General features: G+C 38.6%; 1 protein-coding gene across 2 annotated transcripts; it reads right to left on the bottom strand.

Moving 5' to 3' along the window:
- Nucleotides 1-5285: 5285 nt before the first annotated feature.
- LOC139954306 (leucine dehydrogenase-like) lies at nt 5286-23258 on the bottom strand. 2 transcript variants are annotated; one of them, XM_071954047.1, is made up of 10 exons: nt 22647-23258; nt 20307-20413; nt 18208-18329; nt 14297-14422; nt 12564-12656; nt 11614-11717; nt 10210-10305; nt 8806-8949; nt 6982-7071; nt 5286-5605 (listed from the first exon to the last, which is right to left on the bottom strand). In XM_071954047.1, exons 1-10 carry the CDS (start codon nt 23205-23207, stop codon nt 5426-5428), a joined length of 1623 nt encoding a protein of 540 aa, XP_071810148.1. In that variant the 5' UTR covers nt 23208-23258; the 3' UTR covers nt 5286-5425. The 2 variants fall into 2 exon arrangements, with proteins under 2 accessions (XP_071810148.1, XP_071810149.1); XM_071954048.1 differs by lacking the exon at nt 18208-18329 and adding an exon at nt 17049-17170.
- Nucleotides 23259-23367: the final 109 nt, after the last annotated feature.

Genomic DNA, 23367 nt, shown 5'->3' with positions numbered 1-23367 from the left:
CGCGTCCTATGATCGTAGGCTAAATGACAGAAGTTTATTTAGAGGGCGCTGTGGCTGCGGCCAGCCATCAAACGAACTACAAAACGCCACGATCAACATTGGAACCAAATCTAAGTTTGCCCAATTTTTCAAGCTAGACAGATTGACGCCAATGTAAACTATCAATTTGAAGAGTTATCATAGGCTACCTGCAAAAAGCCCTACCCCCCAGTTATTAAAAACAGTCGATTCCACTTCACAAACAAATTCTTCCTGAGAAATAAAATGTGAAAGCCAAAATGACAGTGTATTTTTATTTAATAGTGGCATAATACCAAATTCAGATTTCCCGCTAGGTAAATTGAATTCCCCTTTGCTTTCAAAACATTTTTTTTTTAAGATTCCAGATCAAATCTTTTGGGGCTAAGTCTGACTTGGCATCCTCAGGTTTTGTTTTAAAACACAAAATATACGGATAACTGAACACAGAAACAACATCAACTGAAAACAATGGTTCTAAGCTTTGACTCTGACAAACAAACAACAGAAGATGTTTTTATTTATTAGAAATAAAATACTAAAAAGTTGGCAAAAAATTGTTTCATAGTCTTTTCTAACAGCGCTAAAAAATTGAATGTTAAAACTTATATAATAAATATAATAGTTATAAGTAAATCCTACCGATTAAAGACACTGGACACTATAGGTAATTGTCAAAGACCAGTCTTTCAACTTGGTGTATCTCAATATATGCATAAAATATGATTGACCTCAAGTGGACGTCGAAGTTGCGAGATATGAATGAAATAAAAAACACCCTTGTCACCCAAAGTTGTGTGCTTTCAGATGCTTGATTTTGAGACCTCAAAATCTAATTCGGATGTCTTGAAATCAAATTTGTGGAAAATTACTTCTTTCTCAAAAACTACGTTACTTCAGAAGGAGCCATTTCTTACAATGTTTTATATACTATCAACAGCTCTCCACTTACTCTTTACCAACTAAGTTTTTATGCTAAAAAGCATTTTGAGTAATTACCAATAGTGTCCACTGCCTTTAAACATATGAAAGGTAGGGTCATTGTTTTTTGTTTGGTCAATGATATGCTGATTTATAGACAAAATTACACAATAAAAGTCACCTGTTGGTTTGACTTGAATACAATGTCTAGGTTTGTTGAAAACCCAGCAAAACCTTTTACTTAATTTTCATCACCAATGTTGTATCCCTAGAATCCATCAATGTACCAACTGTATCTCTTGCTGTATTGAAGGCAGCATTCAATTGGATACCAAGCACATTATAAAAAATTGCCTAGAGGTGATCTTGAGACATTTTTTTAATTACATACTTTCATCGATTCCTAATTGACAGTGGCACTTCAGATGAATTAGTTTCGCAGAGTACTACCAGTACATCTTTGGAAATTTTTTATAGGCTAGTATATAGTATAGGTTTTCTCTGTCAAATGAGCAGGCAATTTCATTTTCATCTGTTCGAATTAAAGCTGTTTTGCCTCTCCAGTTGTTAATGCATTACAAATTCAGAATTCGGCCATTCAATTTCGTTTTGAGTCGAGTCAAATTCCTTTAGCACTCTGTTCAATTTAGAGTATCGTCATTCTTTCTAGTGACAAACACGCCTCAAGAAGTGTCTGCAAATTTGAATGCTGCTTTGATAAATGTTTTATAAACTGAATCATTATTGAAGCAACATTACATTTGACTTATCATTAAACAAAATCGAATGACCCTTTTCAGTAGCATTCGATTTTGCGCAAAAAAAAGCTTGGCATTTAAATTGGCTGCTTTAATACACAATTTGTATTTAGGGTTATTGCCAAAGTATGTTTTTTTTATAGGCCACAGGAAAAATAAAGTAAGTTTCACACATTATTTTACATTATTTAAAAACATAAAAAAAATCCAACCATCTACCCCAAACAAAAAATTTTATCCTAGGAAACATAAAAATCTTCCAGTTGTTATTTCTGAGTTTGACATAATGTGAACTTATTTAATTAATGAACAACTTGAATGTTTAACTATAATCATATTTTGATGATCGCCTGCCATGTAAAATTCAATTACTTCAACTTGATAATATTCGTTCAAAAAATAAATGGGAATTAACATTTTATTTGAAACCTTCACAAAAATGTCAATTTCTTTTCTTCTTTGAACCATAAATTGTGTAAATGTTATGCAATATAAATGTGAACAAATTTGTAATTGTCAACAACCAATGTTTGCACTTTGTGTGACCCAGGTACATGAAATAACAAACTTGTGAAGTTTGTTGTTTTGGAGGTCAAGACCAATTGTTTCTTACTAATTTTAGGGGTAGTTTACCACTATGACCATCTTAATACCATCTAAGTTAATTGCAAATCTGAACATTAAATGTTTGCAATCTTACCAATGTTGTACACCCCTTTAAAACACTTATTACGTAGAAATCTTTATTTACGAGATTAGTATGATTTTGATTACTTAACTCTACAAAAAGAATAAATCTGGTGTGATTAAAACCATTGTAATTTTCCTGGTTTAAAAAAAGGGAAGAATTACAAACATGTCTGAAAGTAATTGTCCTTACTTTCAACTGAGTTGTGTAGGACTTATGTCTATCAACGTGTCTGGGCCACATCAGCCACATCAACCCACTTGACAACGCAGCACAGCCAGAAATAGGAAAACCAGAGGGGCCAGGAGAAAAACCCTTGTGGTATCACCGTTGTGTGGTATAATAATAATAGTCGATATTTATATAGCGCTTTATACACACGAAGGGCGTCTCAAAGCGCTGAAACATAATAATAGTATTTTCCTGCAAGGTATGTGGGAGTAGGTTTTTGAATTATGAGATCTACTCCTTTTACATAGCACCATGTAATGGTTTACTCAAGTAGGTGCTGTGGCGCAATATGCCGCCAATCCAGCCAGGAACACCGGGGCGAACCCCTTCTCTTTTTGGTAAAAAGTGCACTGGGTTCTTTTACGTCATTACACCACACACGGGACCAACTTCTTTACGTCCCATCCGAAGGACGAAGCAATGGTTAAGTGTCTTGCTTAAAGCCATTGGACCCTTTCGGTTCAGAAAAAAAAAAAAAGTTCACAGATTTACAAATAACTTACAGGGTTTACAGAAGGCAATGGTGAAAGACTTCTCTTGAAATATTATCCCATGAAATGCTTTACTTTTTGAGAAACAGCAAAACAATATAAATTCTCGTTAACGAGAATTACTGATTTATTTTAAACACATGTCATGACACGGCGAAACCCGCGGAAACAAGGGTGGGGTTTTCCGTTGTTTTCTCCCGACTCCGATGACCGATTGAGCCTAAATTTTCACAGGTTTGTTATTTGATATAGAAGTTGTGGTACAAAAAGTGTGGGCCTTGGACAACACTGTTTACCGAAAGGGTCCAATGGCTTTAAGGACACAAATGAGAACTAACGCACAACTCTACTCACACAGTCCTAGCCATGAATTGACCCAGGGCCACATTGGTGAGGCTATAGAGAGCTTTATGAAATAGACATCTTTGACACCTAATGTACTGTCGGGACTCCCCACTGGGGTCCAAGTCTCAAGACTTAGATGACCTGTAATAATGTTCATTACCAAGCATTAACACATTATGTTATTCTGTTTACCAAATGAAACTCTTCTTGAAAACCAACAATTAAAATCTTTCATCATTTTTCTGCAATTCTCCTTTTCAAGGACTAGTCGATATTAATTTCGGGAAACAGCAAAGAAATTGAACTATCTAAGATCTACAAAAATATATGCATGCCTTTTTTAAGAGAATAAACTTGCAGGTATATATGCAAAAGTGTCACTTTTATGTGATATTGCGAGGTTGAACGTTTGCACTTACTAATATTTATATTATAATTTTAAGGTTGTCTTTCTTTATTCACTAAAATTTACTCGGCATTTGGTCATGTAACTCTCATTGGTAGGGCATCAATAAGATTTCTTTGAAAAGGTCTGCGAACAGGTCAAATCCCCAGATAAACTGAGTATCTTTTTCTTTGACTTGGCTTTTATATGCTTTTGAATTTTAATATAAATGGTTTCAAGATGTCCTCAGGTTACGAGATGTATTGGCAACTCCCCAAGTAAATCACCACACTGTCACCTATGGCCAACCTTATGGAGACCATGGTAGGAAGAGCAGCCCCCAAAAAAGAGTGGTGTGTTTTCGTCACCACAGCACACCCTTGATCCAGCTAATTCTTTCCTCCACGATCCATCACATGGAGAGAGCCTGGTATGTGGTAACCAGCATCGCTCGCCAGTATCTTCGAGTCGGGGCGTATGACTTCGGGGAAAAAAATTACAGAGAAGCTTCAAGGCCAGAAAGTACGAAGCGTGTATTCTCTAAGTTGGTTTTGTTCAAAGGGCAATAAAACTGCAAAGGTGTCCCCAGGTTACGAGGTGTATTGGCAAGTCATCCAGCACACTAAACTGAATGTTCTAGTGCCAGTTAATTATACTATGGTTTTAATCTTGGCCTAGTTGGTATTGCTGCTTGAAAATTTAAAGAATAAGGAACTTTCCTTTAAGTGTCCACACAAAATAAGACCCTGTGTCCTCATTTGTACTGTGTTTTCTTTCAATGGATAGTCAAATATGAGATAGTTATTTACGTGCATTGTGCTTTTAGTGGACAGAGACAACAACTGTCCAAACATCAGGCCCAGATTGTGTACGAAATGGCGATCAAACACCAAATCTACCCTTGCAACCATTTTAACATCACTCAAACTCTGTTAATAACATGTATCATTGACACATCTAGACTACAATAAACTAATCAATTTTGGTAGCTATGTTTGAGAAGAAGTTTCCACTTCGAACTTAAAGAGCATGCGTACAAAGTCAAGTGGATAGAGACTGAGTGTGCAATCACAATGTAGTGTAACAATAAAGCTTTCAATTACGTCAGAACCCACTTTCCATAAAGCAAGATTTGTAGCTACAATACCAAAGAAATATACATTTTAAAAACAGTTTTACAGACTTTTCTTATTTTGATTCAGGTCTTGCACACAAGAACTCCTGTCCAGTAAATGTAATCAGCTGCTGCAGTTTGTGGACTTCCACCCAAACTTGAGCCCTTAGAACACCATCATTTACTAAAAACTGTATTATTTTATGGAGTAAAACAAGATAAACCTAGACCCAGTAACTGGGACGCTATATTCCTTTTTTCAAAATTTTGACATTATTGGTCATACTAGCATGACCAATAATGTAAAAATTTTGAAAAAAGGAATACAGCGCCCCAGTTACTGGGTCTAAGATAAACCCATTGGCCCATGATTATAAGACTAAGACTCCATTTCACAAGAGAAACTGTGGGTATTTTTTCTTGGACTATATGTACACAAACAGATACATATAACTTAAACCCTGCTCCTTGAGTCTATACTTTCTGCAGATGCCATTTGTTCTCCACAAGTGAATCGATGATTTGTTGACTACGATGCGGCCATACTGGATGTAGATCCATGCTGAGTTTGTCGGCAATGGCGTTGGCTGCTTCCACTGGAGTGATGTCCTCAGTCGCAGCCTTTTTTAGGATCTTTTTGGTCATCAAGAATATCTAGTACAAGAAACATGTAATAAAAGTTGGTTGAGTTTGAAGTTTATTAAATAATGAGGAGACATTTTGTACCAAAGGATTTTATTATATATTTTTTCAGAAAGTACTATAGCCAAGAATCCAAATGAAGTCAAGAAAGAGAGTTTAAAGGCAGTGGACACTAATGGTAATTACTCAAAATAATTATTAGCATAAAACCTTACTTGGTGACGAGTAATGAGGAGAGGTTGATAGTATAAAACATTGTGAGAAACGGCTCCCTCTGAAGTGACATTTTTTTGAGAAAGAAGTAATTTTCCACGAAGTTCATTTCAAGACCTCAGATTTAGAAATTGAGGTCTCGAAATCAACCATCTAAAAGCACACAACTTTGTGTGAAAAGGGTGTTTTTTTTCCTTTCATTATTATCCCCCAACTTCAACGACCAATTTAGCTCAAATTTTCACAGGTTTGTTATTTTATGCATAGAGATACACCAAGTGAGAAGACTGGTCTTTGACAATTACCAATAGTGTACAGTGACTTTAAGTTTTAGATATGGGAGGAAACCCCATATATTTGTTACAGGGAAAACTCTTGCAGTCGGAAGGGACTGAAAACCCTATCCAAATACATGAATAGTACCCCTGCAGGATTTGAACCGCAGTTCAAGAGGTGGAGGCGAGGAAAGATACCACAACTACAACCCCACTGTAACCACTTCCTCAATTAAGGATGGTCTCAAACTAACTTCAAAAACCATGATATCCTGAAGGCTTTGAGAACACACCTTAAAAACAACTTTTAATTCTGTTGAGTATTGGAGCATACTTGCCGAAAATACAAATGAGATCAATCTTTTCTAACAGTGTTTGCTCAAATAAAAACTGTTTATACGTCAAACTGTGTAGATGGCTTTTACTAACTCTGGTCTTGAAACAAATGTTCTAGTCCTGTGATAAACTTTGAGCTATATGACTTGTGGTTTTGTCGATTCCCGCCCATAGCCCCCCAGCAAAATAAAAATAGATAATAAAACTAAATGATAAAAGACAATGTTAGCCCCACCAGTAATACAATTACTTCTATTCAGAAAAATCTACCGGATACTTGTTCTACACGATTTCCTGTGCAAATTGCGCCGTAGCACCTTGTAAACCCTTAATAAGGCGCTACACAATTGGGTCTCAGAATTCATCACTACAATAACCTATCTTTCTGAAAGTTTGTATATACTGTACTAAGTGCCTTGAGTACCTTGTTTGGTAGATACGTACGCTATATAAGACTTTGATATTATTACTATTGTTATCACTGAGAATTTTCTAACAAGAAACTTGCAAGATCAATTGATTTGTTGTGATTTCTTTAACCTTCAACGTCTGCTTTTGACTTACTGAGTTCTCCCACTCTCGTCCAAAGTGCCTATCGATGGCAGGATCATCCGGTAGTCTTCCATAGGTTTCATTCGCACAGTTCACAATGCCCTGGAGATTCAAGACACGAATGCAAAACATTCAGTAATTCAATTCAGTTCAGTAACATTTATTTGATACCCAAAACCATCCTACATTTTGAACAAATTAATTCAAAATACAAAACTGGGTGATCACTCAACTACAAGACAGGAATGGCACATATCTTATCTAAGAAACCCAGGTTATACTGATCATGATAATAATAATAATATTTATTCGGGCAAACACATTTACAAGCACATGTCCACACATTAAAAATATTTTAGAAAAAAAAGTAAAACAACAGTGGGGTGCCAAGGAGAGCATAAAAGTAAAAAAAATTACCATCGCCAAAAAGCGTATGGTCTCCTAACTCCCACTAAATATATTAAGGCAAGAAAGGGCATATAAAAAAGCACAAAGGATAATACAAATCACTGAACAACTATAAAAAGCAAACGAGCATGGATATACACAGATAAACACATAAAGGAGATACTTTAAAAAGCAAGTCTAGACATCAAAATGGTTCTTGAGCTTACACAAAAGTCATGACTCAGCTGGGCTATTTTTGTTCACTTTTTTAACTGCAGCTTAGGCTCTGGCTCCAGCTTAGTCAGCTTCATCATCAATTTTGGAGCCGGGAACATTCTGCGCCGTGTATACAACATCAAACCAAGCCCAGAGCCAGAGATAGAGCTAAAGCCTAAGGGTTGCACAAGCACCAAGGGGTCGATTCCACAAAGAGTAAGGACTAGTCCTAAGAGATATCAACAACTTAAGGCTTGTCCTAAGTTAGGATGAGTAACTCGTTCTAATTCTAGATAAGACCAGCCTTAACTCTTTGTGAAATCAACCACAGGTCTGCTATTAGATTGTGCAAGTTTCAATAAACACCTGAAATGTGCATTTCCTTTCCTTTACAATTAAGAACAATGATGTTAGAGTTCAAGGGTTAAACAAAAGGTTCCAATACACACAAGACATGCACTGTCTATTGGTTATACTAAGAAGCTATGTGTAAAAACCAAGCACCAAAGCCATGTTTTGTTTCTTTAGGGTGGGAGTCTTGAGCCCTTTTCACACGAGCGCTGACAACCAACGTCCTCGGTTACAGGTGCCAACTGTCACTGGCTGGCGATGGCTCTCACTACCAGTAGGCAACCAGTGTATTTCCCGTTTTGTTCTGCGTGTAGCTTGGGCTGTGGTGTCATGCCACTCTTTGTTCCTCTTCTGTTTTTTGTGCCAATAAATAATTATAATAGTTTTTGATTAACCATGGATCTTTCTGCCAGTATTTTGACGAACACACCAACCGTGACTTGGAATTACGATGATACGATAAAAAAAAATGATCGAGCTGATCCCTGTCATGGGGACTGAAGATGTGCAGAAAAAGATGGAGGGAATGAGGCTGTCTCAGAAAAACTTGAAGGTGACATGAACAGTGCCACGAAAAAAATGGACGTACAGGGAAAACCGCAACAAGCACATGACAATCTGAGGCACACAACGCGCTCTACGCAAGCGTACTTTGACAGCATAATCAGGGTCCCTGGTTGAGCAGTTTCACACGTTCGATTTTTTGTAGTAGGTTTCGATCACGGTTATATTTAGTCAGTATCGTTATATTTAGTCAGGATCGTTTGCTATTTCATAAGTAGGATAGCTTTCACACGAGTGGCTTTTCGCTATTTTTTTTCCTGGTTGAGAAAAATCACAAAATTTGTTGGATCAAAAGCTCTGGTGTGAAATGGGCTTTACCATTCTGTTAGCCAGGTAATCCACGATGTATGTAATCCCTCTCTCCTTGAGCAGATGGTTATCACTAGGGCAGCCTAACTGATTGTTTGCAGCTCCACATACAATCTTAGCTTGTATTGTGGGGATCGTCTCTCCATTCAAAACCTGTGCAGTAAAGACAAGTCAGAAGTTTCATTTGTTTCCACTCTTAAAGTTAAAGCATTTTGGTACAACAACAGTAAAAGTGACTTTGGAAACATTTTATTATGTCAGTTATCCAGGGTTGAGAGTCATTGCTGAACAAAACAGTCTGAAACAAGGATCTAAATTTAAAGACACTGGACACTATTGGTATTTGTCAAAGACCAGTCTTCTCACTTGGTGTATCACAACATATGCATAAAATAACAAACCTGTGAAAATTTGAGCTCATTCGGTCGTCAAAGTTGCGAAATAATAGTGACAGAAAAAACACCCTTGTCACACAAAGTTGTGTGCTTTCGGATGCTTGATTTCGAGACCTCAAAGTCTAAATCTGAGGTCTTGAAACTAAATTTGTGGAAAAATGCTTCTTTTTCGAAAACTACTCCACTTTAGAGAGAGCCATTTTTCACAATGTTTTATACTGTCAACCTCTCCCTATTACTCGTTACCAAGTAAGGATTTCTGCTGATAATTATTTTGAGTAATTACCAATAGTGTCCACTGCCTTTAGGGCTTAACATGGGAAACGCAATTCTGTACATAACTTGCGAAGACCACTTTCTGTGAATGAAAGTAGGTCAAAGCTTGTGGCCCTGTATGGCCACTACAGACATTTTAGCACAAGCCGCTTGTGACCTCATTGGTCTCTCAAGGGTTAAGCAGGCAGGTAGTTGAGGGCATTGGTTTGGGTGAATAAGTAACTAACTTATTAAAGGAACACGTTGCCTTGGATCGGACGAGTTGGTCAAAACAGAAGCGTTTGTAACCGTTTTTTATATAATGCATATGGTTGGAAAGATGTTTTAAAAGTAGAATACAATGATCCACACAAGTTTGCGTCGAAATTGCGTGGTTTTCCTTCTACTGTGCGAACTAACACAGTCGGCCATTTATGGGAGTCAAAATTTTGACCCCCATAAATGGCCGACGTGTTAGTCGACGAGGTAAAAGGAAAACCACGCAATTTCGAGGCATGTTTGTGTGGATCATTGTATTCTACTTTTACAATATCTTTCTACCCATATGCATTTTATAAAAAACGGTTACAAACGCTTTTCAAAGACCAACTCGACCGATCCAAGGCAACGTGTTCCTTTAACCCTAGCAGATTTCCATCGCCCGGCCGTCGCGGCTATAAACCGGCCTTTAAGTAGACAGGAAGTTGAGGGCTTTGATTTGGGTGAATAAGTAACCAGCATTGCTTCAGGGGTGGACACTCACATTGCCGAGGGCACATGGTGAAATGATATCACAGTGATGAGCTAACACTCCATTGTCATCTAACGGTACTTTCTCAACCTGTAGAATATCAGCAGTCTGTACAGAAATACAAGACAAACAAATTGTGTTAATCAATGGTGATGTTTACTTAGGCAGTAGAATGGAATCACTACTCATTTAAAGCCATTATACACTTTCGGTAAACAGTATTGTCCAAGTCCCACACTTCGTGTATCACAACTTATATATAAAATAACAATCCTGTGGAAATTTAGGCTCAATCGGACATCGGAGTCGGAAGAAAATAACGGGAAAAGCCACTCCTGTTTTCGCGCGTTTTGCCGTGTCATGACATGTGTTTATAACAAATCTGTTATTCTCGTTAACGAGAATTTATATTGTTTTACCGTTTTCTCAAAAAGTAAAGCATTTCATGGACTAATATTTCAAGAGAAGTCTTTCACCATTACCTTCTGTAAACCCTGTAAATTATTTGTAAATCTGTGAACTTTTTCTTTTTTTTCTGTACCGAAAGGGTCCAATGGCTTTAAAGGCACTGGACACCTTTGGTAATTGTCAAGACCAGTCTTCTCACTTGGTGTATCTCAGCATATGCATTAAAGAACAAATCTGTGAAAATTTGAACTCAATTGGTCGTCAAAGTTGCGACAGATTAATGGAAGAAAAAAAAAAACTTGTCGCACAAGTTGTGTGCTTATAATGCCTTGAATTGGAGAGCTCAGCAGAGGCGTCTTATTTAATTCAACTATTCCAGTGATAAATTACTTCCTTCTCATAAACTGCGCTACTTCAGAGGGAACTGTTTCTCACTATGTTTTATACTATCAGCAGCTTTCCATTGATCGTTGGGTTTTCCCGTTATTTTCTCCCGACTCTGATGACCGATTGAGCCTAAATTTTCACAGGTTTGTTATTTTATATAGTTGTGATACTTTCGACAATACTGTTTACTGATGTTGTGCGATTACTTTAAAGCCATTGGACCCTTTCGATTCAGAAAAAAAAGAAAGTTCACAGATTTACAAATAACTTACAGGGTTTACAGAAGGCAATGGTGAAAAACTTCTCTTGAAATATTAGTCATGAAATGCTTTACTTTTTGAGAAAACAGCAAAACAATATAAATTCTCAACGAGAATTACGGATTCATTTTTAACACATGTCATGACACGGCGAAATGCACGGAAACAAGGGTGGGGTTTTCCGTTGTTTTCTTCCGACTCCGATGACCGACTGAGCCTAAATTTTCACAGGTTTGTTATTTGATATATAAGTTGTGGTACACAAAGTGTGGGCCTTGGACAACACTGTTTACCGAAAGGGTCCAATGGCTTTAATAGCATATCCACAAACAATTACTTTGATTTTGGGCTAACTGCTTACCCCTGGGAATCTATTCCTCATATCGGTCACCCTGTTCATGTGACAGTCAGTCACATAGATGTGAGACACCTCCTTCTTCAAAAGCTCCTCGACAATGACGGTAGCTGCTCACAAAACAATTAGACAAATGAAAATTAGTCATCAGCCAAAAAGGTCATAAAGGTAATGGACGTCCAGGAGAAAAAAATGGCAAAAGCTTGCAAGGAAGATCGGAAGATTAAAATATCAATTGCTACACTGGAATGTACTTCTTGTCAGATCCACACCTAAAATATACCAAGTTAAAGATTGAAACACTCAAATCGGGACAGTATCTTAAAATGATTTACTCTAGACAGTTCTACCCCGTTGCATTCAGATTCCTATCTCGAGTTAGGAAGAGTAACCCATCCTAACTTAGGATGGGTTCAATTCGTCCTAATGTCTTTGGGTACGGAACTGAACTCTTCCTATGTCCTAAGATTGATCCTAAGTAAGGAAGAGTTTGGTGAAATCGTAGCTGGCATTATAGTTGGTCCTTGGAAAAATTAGGAATATTTTATTTGAGTACACGAGCTGACCTACATGTACACGTGGTGTAGGTTTTAATAGAAATTTCACACTATTTAATCATTATTTCTAGGTTTTTCCAAGGGCAAAACAAGTCAGAAATTAAACAAATGTAGGAAGAATATCACCTGTACAAGACGCTTGCACTGCTATTGTCTCTATAGGGTTAATGTTGAAAACCATAGTTGGTATTGACCTATTTCACCTGACGTCATCATCAGAATAATCTTGGATGCGCCATTTTGGTGGTCAATGTCAACGTGTGTTATTCAGTGAAGAGCGCATTATTACGTGACGTGGCATTTACGCGTAAACCTATTGACCACCAACATGGTGAGCGTGGCATAAATCGCCGCGTGTGACGCACGTGCAAGGGGTCAACAGAAGGGAGGTGAACTTACAGACATTACCAGCTCCCTGTATGCCGATTCTCTTTCCAACTAGAGTACCCATATGTAAGAAATCTAGAGCTCCTTCCATTGCACAGATTACTCCTGTCAAGAAGACATGAACAGAGACAGTTTATCAGTACGTCAAACAAAGCACATATTCCAGGCTCAATACTGCACAGAGGCAATGGGAGCTCTTGAGACTATTGTAGTATGGAAATATTGACTGCTACGAGGGGCACAGTTAAAATTATAGGACCAAGGTGATGTCAAAACCATGACTATGCCCGAAGCGTAGCTGAGGGCATGTTTTGACATCACCGAGGGCCTATAATTTCAACTGTTCCCCCATTATTAAGCAGTCAATATTTCTTTTATATACTGAATAAAGATTCTTCTAATCAATAACACTCTGACTATATGGTGAAAGGTCGTCTGCGAAGAAAGGTCACGTTGCGACACGGAACGCTAGTCATACATTATACATTATCATAGTTGCGTTATTTTCAGAGCGGGCATAGTCAACTGACTTTGCCTCCAGCATAATCACTTTGACGTCATCTTGATAGAAAAAGGGGCACAGCTATTTCCATGACTCCATTTTCAACCAATCAGACTAGAGGATTCTATACATGAGGTATATAATAGACGCCAAATCATGTCAAGACATGTTCAAATCAATAAAGACATGTATAATAAACCATTTTTTAAATGAATTAAAAAAAATCATCAGACATTTTCTGATGTTCTCTTCGCCGGGAAGGCTTTGATAATCCAAGTGTCTTGTTTTGTACGCTTTTCTTTCTTTCCATTCCTCAGAATATGTTTGGTCATAGTTAGATGGTGCTTTTAATTTTGTATTATTATTTATTGCAGTTTTTCCCATGAAGTTACAGAATAAAAAACATTTAATTTTATGAACACCACTCAAATTCATAAATTTCCCCCATTTACACTAAAACTAGGGCATATTTTGAGCTATTAATACATTCAATTTCAGTCAGTTTCTCCTGAAGACGAGCAGAGTATACTGTTCGAAATGTTGAGACCAAACCAGCTCTTTTCAGAGCCACCACTCCTTTAAAAGAGATTTTATTCATGGTGGTACCGGCAAGTTTACTATTCATATTTTTATTTATAGTTATTCTTACATTCAATTTCATTTTTGATGCACACATGATTTCACGTTTTTCATTGAGATTCATTTAAGTCATTCTATGGGTGCGTTAGATAAGCTTCCCTGGGTCGACCCCGCGGTGCTCACTCGGGTGAGCCCCTGACAAGAGCTAATCGAGCAATCACACCCGCCCTCTCGTGGTGACGGCATGCACCTCAGGTCACCCCAAAGTGACCCACTCCACAAGCAGGGCACTGGGGGCTGACCCAGGTGAGCTCATCAAAGCTATTCGAACGTACCGGGGCAGACCGGGGTCGACCCAGGGAAGCTAAACGATTGCACTCATAGTTACTTCTATGCATTCTTTGGCCATTCTGAAGTTGAATTTCTACTAGCTATTTACACGTCATGAAATTGAATTGCTGTTGGCTTTTACTAAATTTAACGGGTCTCAAAGCCTATTGAAAAGGGGTGATCTTTATTTGACCAGTGAATGCTAAACTGGTGGAATAGAATTACTCATTTTCACAGTTGAATGCACAGGGCATCCATTTTCAAATGAAGTAATGAATGGATTGGTGTTGAAATGGCCAGTAAAACATGTGTTATTAGTAGGGTAAAGCCCTACCTTTGCCAGTAGCCACTGAGGGGTTCCCAGAGCCTCCCTTTTCCTCAGAGATGCAAGTCGTGTAGCGGGTGAACATGTGAACATTGTCCAGGTCTCTTACGTTAAGACCAACATCCTCTGCAGCAACTGCAACCAAAATTATAGTTTGTATGAAATAGAGTAAAAATCAGAAATATGAAAGGGATGAGAATGCATGGGGGAGAAGGCAGCAACCAAAAAACGAACATACAATATAGAAAATAACTTAAAGGAACACGTTGCCTTGGGTCGGTCGAGTTGGTCGTTGAAAAGCGTATGTAACCGTTTGTTATAGAATGCATGATTAGAAATATATTTAAAGTAGAATTTAATGATCCAAACAAGTATGACTCAAAATTGCGTGGTTTTCCTCTTACCTCGTCGTCAAACACGGTCGGCCATTTATGGGAGTCAAATTTTTGACTCCCATAAATGGCCCGACCGTGTTGTTTCGCAAAGTTAAAGGAAAACCACGCAATTTTGAGGCAAATATGTGTGGATCATTGTATTCTACTTTTACCAAACATATGCACTTTATAAAAAATGGTTACAAAACGCTTTTTATAGACCAACTCGTCCCATCCAAGGCAACGTGTTCCTTTAATCAAAAAGGGAAATGCAACAAAAGATTTTGCAAGTATTATTTAAAGGTAAAACAATTAGTCACTTTGTAAGCATTGGAAACTATTTTCAACTCTCTGAGTTGTACTATTGGTCAACATCGAGTTATTAGAGACATGATTTGTGCAAGTACTATTATATTATTCAAGCTTGAATAATTTCAAGTTTGTGTTTGGAGTATACTCCATGCATTTGTGTCATCGCTGAGGTCAACCATGCACAACTCTCTGCAAATGATAGGTCTTCATTGGCCTCAGTGACGGCGCTGTTTTGGACTTGCGACCTCTACAAGGGGGTCAATACAATATAATCAAAGCTGTCCGTCTATTTCAAAACATGGATTCTAATAAGTATAAATCTTCTTTTAAATAATTATGCGTGCAAGTGTTCCACTATTGACTACTTTGGTTGTAGAAAATCACACAAGCTTCAAACCAAAAACAGTGTGCACGAAAAATAGAAGTGTGAACACAAAATAACATAGGATGCTAAAGTTATTTTCTATAACAGATGCAATCATGCAAAGAAGCAAAAAAAAACAAGAGCCAAGCCACTCCACAATCAGCAGATGTCATCATTGTTAACTTCACCCTTACACCCACTTATAAAGGCACTGGTAATTGTCAAAGACCAGTCTTCTCACTTGGTGTATCTCAACATAATATGCATAAAATAACAACATGTGAAAATTTGGACTCAATTAGTCATCGAAGTTGCGAGAGAACATTGGAAGAATAAACACCCTTGTTGCACAAGTTGTGAGCTTTCAGATGCCTAGACTTTGAGACCTCAGCTGAGGCCATTCATTCAATTCAAATATTTTAGTGAGAAATTACTTCTTTCTCAAAAACGACACTACATGTTCTTCAGAGGGAGCCGTTTCTCACGATGATCTATATTATAACACCCCTTGCAAGTATTGTGCCTGCTCATTGGTTTAGAGCGCGTCACATGACATGTCTTAGTTTTGCTAGACCACGGCCGTGTGATAGAGCGTCGGTTTGCCATGCGCTAGTCCGAAGACTAGCACATGGCGCCGTGCGCTAGTCCGACAGACTAGCACACGGCGTGCAGTACCCAGACGTCCGTTGCGTGTACGAGGATGATAAATTAATAGTCTGTAACCATTTCGGATTGTCCGACACTACATGCAACACAGTAGGTAAAAGTGTTTGCAATCTGTGTCTGCGTCGTCCGTGGATTGTAGCATTCAGGTCTGTAACTTAATAATAATAATATTACAGGTTTTAGAAATGTTTGGGGTGTTATAAAACAAATATTGACTGCTTTTACTCGTGCAATGGTTAAAAACTATGACTCCCTCGGTGATCCCCGGAGCGTTCTATTTTCCCTCGGCTTCGCCTCGGGAAAATAGAACGCTCCGTGGATCACCTCGGGAGTCATAGTTTTAACCATAGCACTCGAAGCAGTCAATATTTGTATACTATCAACAGCTCTCCATTGCTCAATACCAAGTAAGTTTTCATGTTAACAATTATTTTGAGTAATTACCAATAGGATCCAGTGCCTTTGAGGATAAATCATGTTTAAATTGAAATTGTGTCCATACTGAACAGTGGTTTGCCTATTTTGATTGGGGGAAAAACTTATATCCAGTAATTTATCAGTTTGTACCAAAATAATTGTGTGGGTTAACATAATATTAAAAGATAACTAACCTAGGGAGAAAACAAATTGATGTTCAATCTCCGTTTAAATTGAGGAAGATGTTTCAGCATTTTTTTTTTTGAGGATAAAACAACTTTTGAAATGAGTAAGTTTCTAAATGTGTGCAGAAATTAAAACGAAGCACTTTGGAATTTCTAGTATCTGACTATTTTCAGCCACAGTTTAAATATGTTCAATTTGTTTAGGAAAAAACAAGCAATCTTTGAAATGAGTGAGTTTTTAAATGAGTGCAGAAATAAAAACAAAGCACTTTTTGAATTTCTTGTGTCTGACTATTTTCAGCCACAGTTTTAACATTGTTATATTTTTTTAAGGAAAACAAAAGCAATCTTTGAAATGAGTGAGTTTTTAAATGAGTGCAGAAATTAAAGCAAAGCACTTTTTGAATTTCTTATGTTTGACTACTTTCAGTCAAGCCCCGTACCAAGGCATCCGTTCAGGCTGGTCAGAAAGCAACCACAGTCTGCCAGAAGAGATGACCGTGGGTCACCGACAAGTGATAGACGCTCCCTCGGCTCGCATACTACAACCACACCACCACCAGCCCTTCATATGAAAGGAGGATAGAGAGAAAGACAAGGTAGAGATGAGGGGTTAGAATGTAGGGGGAAGGAGTAGGGGTAGGATTAAGATGGGTTAAGATGGAGAGTGGGCCCAAGTGGTCGGTATAGAAAGAGTAGATTAGAGTGAACAGAAGATGTAAACAGGCAGGGGGGGGGGTGGTCTGTTAATTTTTGTACAGGGAATTTTTGGTTTGTTTTTTAGTTTTTTTCAGGGTGAAATATGAAACATGATGTCAGAAAATAGAATTAGCTGATTGCAAACGATACCAACCAAAGGACCTATGGTACATGTATATCCATGCACAAAATATTTAATGGCCTGACTAATCAACCCTAGTTGCGATAACGTAACCCTGGCGGCCGTCGGGAGGGGGGTTTCGTTATCACAACTTAATCGACCCTAGCCGAGAAAGACTTTGCGAGGGTGGAACCATCATGCCATTAAGTATTATTTATTTGTTTTGATTTTGAAAAGGAGGAATTGTTCATCAGTCAAAATAAATTTCAAATTGCAAGTGGTTTGGATTGAATATCATCGGAAATCAGGATTGAACCCAAATTTCCTGTACAACATGTACAGACCCATGTAGACCAAAGATAATTCAGAGGATCTTTTAGGATACCGGAAGGGTATAAAATACAATAGCATTGTGAAAACTGGAAAATGAATACGACACAAAATTGAAATAAACCTAAGAGCCTCTTTTTTATCTATTGCCATTCTCTAATGTACAATACGTGCAGGCTGATTATCGTGGCATAACAAGATGCCATTTCAAACCATCGTTACTGTTTCAGTACCACTCTCTTCCATGCATGGATTCGCCATAACCTGATTACATCACTCGCCAACAAATTGTAACAGTGTGCAAAATGCAGTTACTGGCTCCACTCTAAAATGTTGTAAAACGGTGGTTACTACAAGGTGTGTACATCACAAGCATACAGTCTCTATTACTACTTTTATGCCCATTTTGCTCAACTGAGCAGTTTCAGAAAAACGTGTTGAAGTTGTCATACCGTAGCAACCATTTAAAGAGGACAAAAAGTCCCCATAATCAAAGAATATCTTTGAGCGGGTGTTTGGATCCAGATGTTCCCCAAGACGTGGTTGTTGAACGACCCCTTTCCCTCCACCAGCCCTGTGAGGATGGAGATGTCAAAAAATGGTTGCCAAATGTAGAACAAAACGAAAACAAAATAAATAAAGGAAAAAATACAAACAGTGTTGGGTTGATGAGATGCTTTGAAGGAAAGCTTCTGTTAAATAAATCGGCAACAAAAATAGTGATTTGCGAAATGTTCACTTCTTGGTATAAATGTTATTGTTGTATTGCAAGTAATAATCTTCTGGAATAAGTTTTCCTTTTTCCTTTTTTTTTTTAACTGACTGAAATGAAATCTAGGCAACACATTTGATGCTCATTTGCAGGCAGCACACGTATGTGAAGTCGACATCAGGGCTCAAATAGAGCTGCTTAAAATAAACAGCTAACAATTATTATTATTATTTTTTAAACATTTTTTTGGGGGCTGGTACCCTTATTCTTGTAAGCATATATTGGTTGTGCTTAGCTACTGGTTGTATTCAAGCAGTTCTATCAAATTGGGCCCTGGTAAAAAAAAAAAAAAATATGATTAAGGTGTAAAAGAAAGTTAAGAGATGTTATGAAAAAAAGAGTTACGATCGAGTTTTTGACAAATGAACAAACATTGCTGATTGTATTTATAAACACTGTGCCCTGGTCGTAAAAGAAACCAAAAAATGGATATCAGTGTGACAAAAAACAGAGAGTTAAATCCAAAGTGTTACATGTATGATCAGGTTTTTGACAAAATAAACATATATGGTTGATCGTTTACAAACATCTGTACGCCTGCATGGTTGGGCAGAATGGGACATGCATCCATGGTGATTTTCTCTAACATCAGAATGCATTTAACAGAACATAACAATGGTGTGCAGGATTGCAATGGTGTGAAGGATTGCAATGGTGTGAAATACTGTACTGGTAAATTGATACAACTGACACATTTGGGGGAAGGAGGAGGGGGTAGGGGGTGGGAGGGGGGGGGAGGAGGTAAATGGTAAATTATTGAGCCCTGTAAATGTGATTGTGTACTGTTGCATTTACATGTTGTGTTCAATTGTAATAACAACTGTCTGTTGCATTGTGTTGCATAGGAGGGCAGGGAGTCTAGATATTACAGATACAGTACTTTTAAAAGCAAACTTTAAATGCATACAGCAGGGTAGGTGTAACCATGGAGTGGAGGACGGTCTTTCCTCCATTGTCCAGTGCCAATAGCAAGGCTAGTATAAATGAACACGAGCCCATTTTTATAGAGCCTGTGGTAAGCACAAAAACTTGCCAAGTACAGCAAAAATAAAAATATTGGTTAGCAGATAGAAACAGGTCACCAGTCAAATTCTATAAACATATCTTAACATATCAAAGCGGTGATTTCTAGCTCTAAATGAACAGATTAAATGTGCTCAACATTTTTTCCTGTTAAGAAGAAGTTGGCAGAAAACCGGTCACCAGTGGTACATATTGTATGCTATTTGGCTGGCAACTTAGCTAATTGTTGTGGTTTTTAAAGCAGCTCTATGAAAGTGTTCCAATTCTCAGTTCACAATACAGAATCCTTTGTATGAATTTAGCTTTAGCTTAGCACTTAACAGGTCTGGTCCTGACTTTCATTGTATTGCATGTTGGTGCATTTAGTATGGTACCTAAAAACACCCAATAGGTCTAACATAATAATTATGTTAATTTTTTTTTTTTTACTCATATACCGATATGTGTGTTAGCACTGTATACTCAGTACTTTCCCAAGTCCTGTGAAAAAATATCACAGGCATGTTACTCGGTGGGATTCGACACTGCACTTGGTAAGACACTGCTCTAAGAATCGCAAGGGTCGTGGGTTCGAATCCCACCCGAGTAACATGCCTGTGATATTTTTTCACAGGACTTGAGAAAGTACTGAGTATACAGTGCTAACACACATCGGTGTATGGGTAAAAATTAAAAATTAATATTCTTTATCCCCAATGCAAATTTAACATCTCTTATAATATGATTCTGATGGTGCTTAGGGTTAACAGATATTACCATAAACCAGCCAGAGCTGATTTGACTCCCATTCCTTGACCAAGGCGCAGCCCGTCCCTCAAATACTGCTCCATGGTTGTGTAGTCCCATAGCCGGATACCACCACACTGGTTGACAAGAGAGATTCAGAAGAATATAACACATTGTCAGTGTCAGTTTATAAGTATTCTTTCCCAGGTCAAAATTCCAGTTGAACCTAGTTAAACTGAGTTTAACTGGAACTAGTTGAAAACCAGTTGATAAACTAGTTAAACACAGTTAAAACCAGTTGGTTTAATATGGAAAATGGACAGAAACCAACTGGTTTATAATTTCAACCTAGCTGAACACAGTTAAACCTAGTCCAAACCAGTTGGTTAATATGGTAAATGGACTAAACCAACTGGTTTATAATTTCACCCTAGTTGAACACAGTTAAACCTAGTCCAAACCAGTTGGTTAATATGGAAAATGGACGAGTAGTTTGGTCACTATCCAGTTGAACCAGTTGACCCCAGTTAACTAGGTTCAACTGGAATTTTGACCTGGGTTATCCTGTCAAAAACTAAGCCTGGAATTACACAGAGACCACAGTTGACATGGCATCTGTTGCCCTGGTCTTGGCCTTGTTGCCCCTTCAAAAGATCCCAATAGACTTTAAGATTTTAACTTGAATTGCTATAACCCTGGTAAACTCCTGGGAAATGGCCATCAGGAAACAGTTACCCCTGCCTGAGAATAGGGTTTCAAACTGAGATAACCCAGGTGTTTGAACCATGGGTGTTCATCCTTCTTTGAAAATATTGCATTGGCTTGAATTGAATATGGAGTTCTGGGCAGGATAAAAAAAACCCAGAAATTTCCTAGGAATTGGCTCGATCCGTTGTGAAATAGGCTTTTGAACAGAAAGTTTCAAAAATGTGTTTCTATTGTACATGTGCTTCACGGTGCCTGGCTACAGATTGACCTGTCTCCCAGTGTTAGTTATAGCTAGTCTAGACAGGCTTGTAAGTTATTAATAGTCTGCAAATTGCCCTCATCCCAAAGGTTATTGGTGCCCCTCTTGAAAGCGTCCAATGTAAAAGTTCAAGGAATACTTGCCCAGTCCTTGTACAAGCATAGAGAAAGGGCATCTCGGGAAATGTGAGACTATGATTAAGATCGTTAAATACCTTGGAACAAATGTGGTGAAATAAAAGACACAAAACCACTATTCCAACAGTGCATGTAGGGACCTCACGTTGTGATATGTGCTTTTAACAAAAATGGTTGACACTCATCCAAGGAAGATCGTGATTGGCTTAAATTTTGATGGCCAAGATTATTATAGTCGAGTTACTGGACCCAACCAACAATGATTATTAACCATTAAACATCATCTGGCATCTAAGTTTGAAATGAATTGCTTGGTCCAGTAACTCAGATGAGTTAACTTCTACTACCCAGTGTAGGCCTACTAACTATCAACTATTATTATCTAAGGTGGGTTTGGTAGACACCATGTTAGCCCCACTTTTGTGTCCAAGGATATTCAGCTTCTTGGCCAAAAAGTGGGGCTAGGTAGAACCCAATTCTTCTGTGATAAATGATGTGGCCAACGCCTAGGCCCAGTTGCTGGGGCGCTGTACAGCTTTTTTTCAAAATTTGTAATTGGCGCTGTGGGCCTACTCCTTTTTTTGAATTTTTTCATTTATATTGGTTGTAAATGACTGATGACAAATTTTGAGAAAAAAAGAGTACAGCGCCCCAGTAACTGGGTCTACAGTCTAGCCAACACCATAGCCTGGTCAACATGACCGTTGGACAACTCGGCGGCTGAGACAGCTGGATGGTTCGGACAACTCGACTGACGGTTTTTCAACTGTCAGACAACTCGACTTAAGACCAAGACAAGTGGACGGATGGCCGTGACGGGGGCTCAGCACAGTGCACGCACAGGGCCGGGAATAGGCCGGGAACGGGGTAGGGAGGGGGGTAGGTTAGGGTTTAGGGACAGGGTTAGGCTTAGTCGCGATAACGTAACTCTCCTCCCGACGGCCGCCAGCTGGCGGCCGTCAGGAGGAGGGTTACGTTATCGCAACTAGGTTAGGCTAGGGTAAGGGTTAGGATTAACAGGTTATTCATGTAAACAATGTCAGTAACGGAGGTCGACCGTTCAACCGTCGACTTGTCTTTGCCATCGTTCAAGTTGTCTCAAAGTCGAGCTGTGTCTGACTGAACTGTCGAGTTGTCCGAACGGTCGAGCTGTCTCAACAACCGTTGAGTTTTCCGAACCGTTGAGTTGTCCAACATCCAAAATCGAAAAAACATTCTCATGAAAACATTCTTGCTGTGGATTAAAGGTGTGGGACAGTTTCTTACAGCTTGACCCCTGTTGGTCCTCCAAACGAATGCACCCAGTAAGCAACCCGACCGCTCTCCAATCTCCAGGAACATCGCCTCATGCTTGTCATAATCCACCCGGTCATCGCGAGCAAAATCCCCCAGCTCAGTCAGCTCTGGGTGGGACACCCGAACTTCGCCAGTTTTCCTGTCGTACACGACAAAACACCGCCAAATCTTCTTCTCTTTCATGAAGTCGACAAAGTCGTTCGGTTGGAGGTCAAGCAGAGATTTGCTTGCTTTAGCTTCTACCTTAGAGCATGCTGGTCCTGATAAGGATAGACTCCGAGCAGACAAAATCGACCTGAATGGTGAAGTTTTAGAAACAGAACTACATGTACCTCCACCATGTTGAGTGCGTCGAGGAGGATTCAGTGAGATTTGTCCCGTGACAGACGCACTAGCATAAAACCTCTGAAAATACCCCGAACTAAACTTGAAACTCAAATGTTTAGTTTGCCTCGTGTTGAAAAGAAATACGTTGGAAGCACATGTTGTTGCTTGCCTTAAGCCGACTGAAAGACGACGATAATTTAACATTTTTATAGCTTGCCGGGCAGGTGGATCGAGCAACCGAGAGTGATTCGCGACTTCTTGTAAAAAAAAAGCAAAAGAACGCAGCTGCCACTAGAGGGCGCTCGACCACTTTTCTTGAACAAAAAGCAGGATTAAAGGGGCAGTGTTGTTGTCATCGAGTAAA

This window comes from Asterias amurensis, chromosome 2, assembly GCF_032118995.1.
Source record: "Asterias amurensis chromosome 2, ASM3211899v1".
NCBI classification, from domain to species: Eukaryota; Metazoa; Echinodermata; class Asteroidea; order Forcipulatida; family Asteriidae; genus Asterias; species Asterias amurensis.
This window is presented reverse-complemented; position numbering and strand designations above follow the sequence as displayed.